Source organism: Ascaphus truei, chromosome 5 (genome assembly GCF_040206685.1).
Source record: "Ascaphus truei isolate aAscTru1 chromosome 5, aAscTru1.hap1, whole genome shotgun sequence".
Lineage (NCBI taxonomy): Eukaryota > Metazoa > Chordata > Amphibia > Anura > Ascaphidae > Ascaphus > Ascaphus truei.
Window position 1 is genome coordinate 161,576,340 of NC_134487.1, and position 5,000 is coordinate 161,581,339.

At 40.0% G+C, this 5,000-nt stretch overlaps 1 protein-coding gene across 4 annotated transcripts in view; it reads right to left on the minus strand.

Annotated features, from left to right (window-relative positions):
- The window catches only part of JADE2 (jade family PHD finger 2), a 352,120-nt gene that overhangs the window by 8,613 nt on the left and 338,507 nt on the right, over positions 1-5,000 (minus strand). For all 4 annotated transcript variants that reach the window (XM_075601153.1, XM_075601154.1, XM_075601157.1 and 1 more), the window contains exon 13: positions 3,783-3,911. In XM_075601153.1, the coding sequence (XP_075457268.1) occupies positions 3,783-3,911 (129 nt within the window). The remainder of the gene's footprint in view (positions 1-3,782; positions 3,912-5,000) is intronic.

Consider the following 5,000-nt stretch of genomic DNA (forward strand, 5'->3'; position numbering starts at 1 on the left):
TGTGCCGTCCGTGACAGATGGTATAAGGGGACGGAGTTAGGGAGATATTGTTCATTTGGGGGACCTTTGCGAAAGTGAAAAGTGGGACAGCTTGAGAGCTGTGTGTTAACCCTTGTCCCGTATGCAGGTCACGTGTCACAGGTGTGCCGTACGTGTCAGTAAGGGTCTCCCAAAAGACTGGCTTTTACGTCCGAGAAAATGAATTAAGAATTGTGCAAGGAAGTCTTATAGGAGCTCATGCAAGGAAGACAGAAACTAAAGGGAATTGTGTAATAGAAAGAAAATTGACTGGGTAGAATTGTGCTCTTTACACAGTACAGTAAATGCCTTTTCTATAACACTTAATTTTTCATTATATTTTTCTTGAACTACAAGAAAAGAAAACATGTCTCTTCAAATTAGTAGCACATGTTCAAAAACTTAAACCTAAACACAAACCATCCCCCTACTGCTAGGTATTTTGTCAGGAGCACAGTTTTTGGGTAACAGGGCTACAATTCAAGATTGGCTTGTTGACATTTCTAAGCACTTCATGATCCGGGTCCCAGCTACAGTATCTGAAAGAGCTTCAAGTTCCCTGCAATCCCATTCGCTCACTTCGATCTGCAGATGAAGGACTCATAACAGTTCCCAGAATCTCCTTAAAGCTGCAGTTCAGTATTTTTTTTTTTTTTAATTAATTTTTTTACTTCAATAGTTTCATTCAGTCTCTAATTACCTAAAGAACTGTACAGCTGCAGGTCAATTCGTTCTCCATGTATTGATAGGTCGAAATTTGGTGACATTATTAGTGAAGGGATCTGTTTATATTCTGCTTGTCTGTCAGTGGAAGCTCATGAATATTCATGAGCACTCCTGCACTGACATGTGCTAGAGGTAGGGCAGGGCTGACAAAGGGCTGTGCCAGGGCTTGTGACAGGACATGAAGGGGCAGTGCCTTAGCAAATGGCTGTTAAAATAGAATACAAGAAAATTGGTCTTTAAAAGTTGTTTTTTGAAAAACAGAAAATGCTAAAAGTATTTTTTCTTACTACAGAACTGATTTATTAAAAAAAACACACATGCAGGATATTGCCTGAACTGCAGCTTTAACATACTCTGGAGCCTGAGCTTTTTGCCACAGTGCTCCCACTCTCTGGAACAATCTGCCTTGTACAGTTCGAGAAGCCCCCTCTCTGGAAATCTATAACAAAAGGCTCTGCACCTTCCTGTTTACCCAGGCATTAAATTAATGGACCATAATCTGTCCGGCATTTAATAGCTACAGTACCTACCCCTCTTGTATTGTATCTTTCCTTGTGTTTGGTCTTGTTTATAAACTTAAATGTTTTCTTCTTTTTCCATTTTTTTAAACTGTGAAGTGCTTTGAGTCCCATTGGGAGAAAAGTGCTATATAAATAAAATTATTATTATTATTAATCCCAACATCACACACTGCTTGGGTAAAAAAGAAAAAAAAAAAAAAAAAAAGACTAAAGCAGCACTCCCAACAAAAGTGTGTGCATGTATATATTGCAAAGTCAGTACAACCAGCCTCACACTGATGAGATCCAAAAGGTCGAAAAAGCTGTCTCTGAGTGGTTGTATTGGCTTTGCATCTAATCTCAAGCTGTGGGAAGAGTGAGCATTAACATATAAGGGTTCCATGTAAAAATGGATGTGTGTATATATATATATATATATATATATATATATATATATATATATATACACACACAGTTGTGTGAAAAAAGAAAGTACACCCTCTTTGAATTCTATGATTTTACATATCATGACATAACAATCATCTGTTCCTTAGCAGGTCTTAAAATTAGGTAAATGCAACCTCAGATGAACAACAACACATGGCATATTACACCGTGTCATGATTTATTTAACAAAAATAAAGCCAAAATGGAGAAGCCATGTGTGAAAAACTAAGTATACCTTATGATTCAATAGCTTGTAGAACCACCTTAAGCAGCAATAGCTTGAAGTGATCATTTTCTGTATGACTTCATCAGTCTCTCACATCGTTGTGGAGGAATTTTGGCCCACTCTTCTTTACAACATTGCTTCAGTTCATTGAGGTTTGTGGGCATTTGTTTATGCACAGCTCTCTTAAGGTCCAGCCACAGCATTTCAATCAGGTTGAGGTCTGGACTTTGACTGGGCCATTGCAACACCTTGATTCTTTTCTTGTTCAGCCATTCTGTTGTAGATTTGCTGGTGTGCTTGGGATCATTGTCCTGTTGCATGACCCAATTTCGGCCAAGCTTTAGCTGTCGGACAGATGGCCTCACATTTGACTCTAGAATACTTTGGTATACAGAGGAGTTCATGGTCGACTCAATGACTGCAAGGTTCCCAGGTCCTGTGGCTGCAAAAACAAGCCCAAATCATCACCCCTCCACCACCGTGCTTGACAGTTGGTATGAGGTGTTTGTGCTGATATGCTGTGTTTGGTTTTCACCAAACGTGGCGCTGTGCATTATGGCCAAACATCTCCACTTTGGTCTCGTCTGTCCAAAGGACATTGTTCCAGAAGTCTTGTGGTTTGTTCAGATGCAACTTTGCAAACCTAAGCCATGCTGCCATGTCCTATTTAGAGAGAAGAGGCTTTCTCCTGGCAACCCTTCCAAACAAACCATTCTTGTTCTAAGTGTACAGTCATGAACTTTAACATTTAACATGCTAACTGAGGTCTGTAGAGTCTGAGATGTAACTCTTGTTTTTTTTGCAATTTCTCTGAGCATTGCACGGTCTGACCTTGGGGTAATTTGCTGGGACGTCCACTCTTGGGAAGATTGGCCACTGTCTTGAATGTTTTCCACTTTTGAATAATCTTTCTCACTGTAGAATGATGGACTTTAAATGGTTTGGAAATGGCCTTATAACACTTCCCAGATTGATGGGCAGCAACAATTGCTTCTCTAAGATCATTGCTGATGTCTTTCCTCCTTGGCATTGTGTTACTATACACCTGAATGCTCCAAACCAGAAAACTGTTAAAACTTCGGCGTTTATAGAGGTGGTCACACTTGCTGATGACCAATTAATCAATGGCATTTGATTAGCAGCACCTGTCTGCTACTTAGCATCTTAATTCCTATGGAAGCAGTAAGGGTGTACTTAGTTTTTCACACATAGCTTCTCCATTTTGGCTTTATTTTTGTTAGTTAAATCATGACACTATGTAATATGGCATGTGTTGTTGTTCATGTGAGGTTGTATTTACCTAATTTTTAGACCTGCTAAGATGATTGTTATCTCATATGTAAAACCATAGAATTCAAAGAGGGTGTACTTTCTTTTTCACACAACTATCTATATATATCTATATATATCTATATATATAGTTGAAGAGCCCTGGTGTAAGGTAAAGGACTTTGACATCAATTGGCTAATGACACCGTTGACTCATGAGCCAATGGTCGGGACTCCTGAAGCCGCGATGCAGGACATCGCGCCCGATCTTGTGGCAACTGCCATTGACTTGAATGACAGGCACCGTCAGATTGGGCGTGACTTCCGGTCATTAAGTTAAAGTAAATGAGCCTCTGTTTAACTAGATTTTTTACTGGTAATAACAAAAACATGTTTCTTTCTCCCCTGTACTTTTGGACGTTGCAGTGCAATTCAGAGCAGATATGTGCTTCCAGATTCCACCCTGCATGAACGCCTATGGAGCATACTTTTTAGTACCATGCCATGTTAAGGATCTCTATACAGTACATACATGTTACTACTATTATTCGTTTAAAGCAACTCCTGCAGAAATGTCAAGGCAACAATGTACTTACCCAGCTGTCCCAAAACTGAACCATTCTCTGTTTTCATCATATCTTTCTTCTCTGGGCTGCCCTTCCTGCCATCTCTTCTTTTTCTCTTAGGGTCAGTTTTTTTACCTTTGGCCTTCTTCTTGGATTTTTCTATTGGAACAAATATATGCAAGATGCAACAGCGTTAAACAATGTTACACACAGCACCAGGTAGTAGAAAATGAAAAGTCTGAGGGGTTTCCGTGCGATAGGGCCAAAGTTTGTAATATTGTAGTATATTAAATAACCCACAAATTTATTTCCCACTTTTTCCCACAGATAGGAGCGAGTTAAGTAAGCACTGAATTGTGTGTGTGTGTGCGTGTATATATACCGGACATTTTTTCTTAGACCACGTAGTAAATGTTATAGCATTAGTGTCAATCTAAAAACAAACAAATTTGTATATGTTTAATAAAACAATTAAAATGTTATAATTATTAGATACAAAAATAATAACAGATTTGAAACAATTTCGAAACGTGAATAACTGTGTATAGTATTACGCATGTTGAAAAATAATTCCCCCCCCCCCAGTCCCATTCTCACGTCAGATCCCTCATCTGTTTTTTTCTAGAAAAAAAGCACTGTGTATATACAGGTAAACCCCATTATAACGGGCCTCGTTATACCGCGATTCGTTTATAACGCGGTTTTCCCGTGGCTCCCGTTTTTGCACACTGCACACACTGCACACACTCTCACTGCACACACTGCACACACACTGCTCATTGCTCACACTGCACACACTGCTCACACTGACACACACTGCTCATTGCTCACACTGCACACACACTGACACACACTGCTCATTGCTCACACTGCACACACTGACATACTGCTCATTGCTCACACTGCTCATTGCTCACACTGCACACACTGACACACTGCTCATTGCTCCCACTGCACACACTGCACACTTTCACACACTTACGCACACTCACAGACACTTACACACACTTACACACACTTACGCACACTCACACACACTCACACACACTCACAGACACTCTCACACACGCTTACACACTTACAGACACTTACACACACTTACGCACACTCACAAACACTTACACACACTTTCACACACTCACAGACACTTACACACACTCACACACACTTACACACACTCACAGACACTTACACACACTCTCACACACTCACAGACACTTACACACACTCACACACACTTACACACTC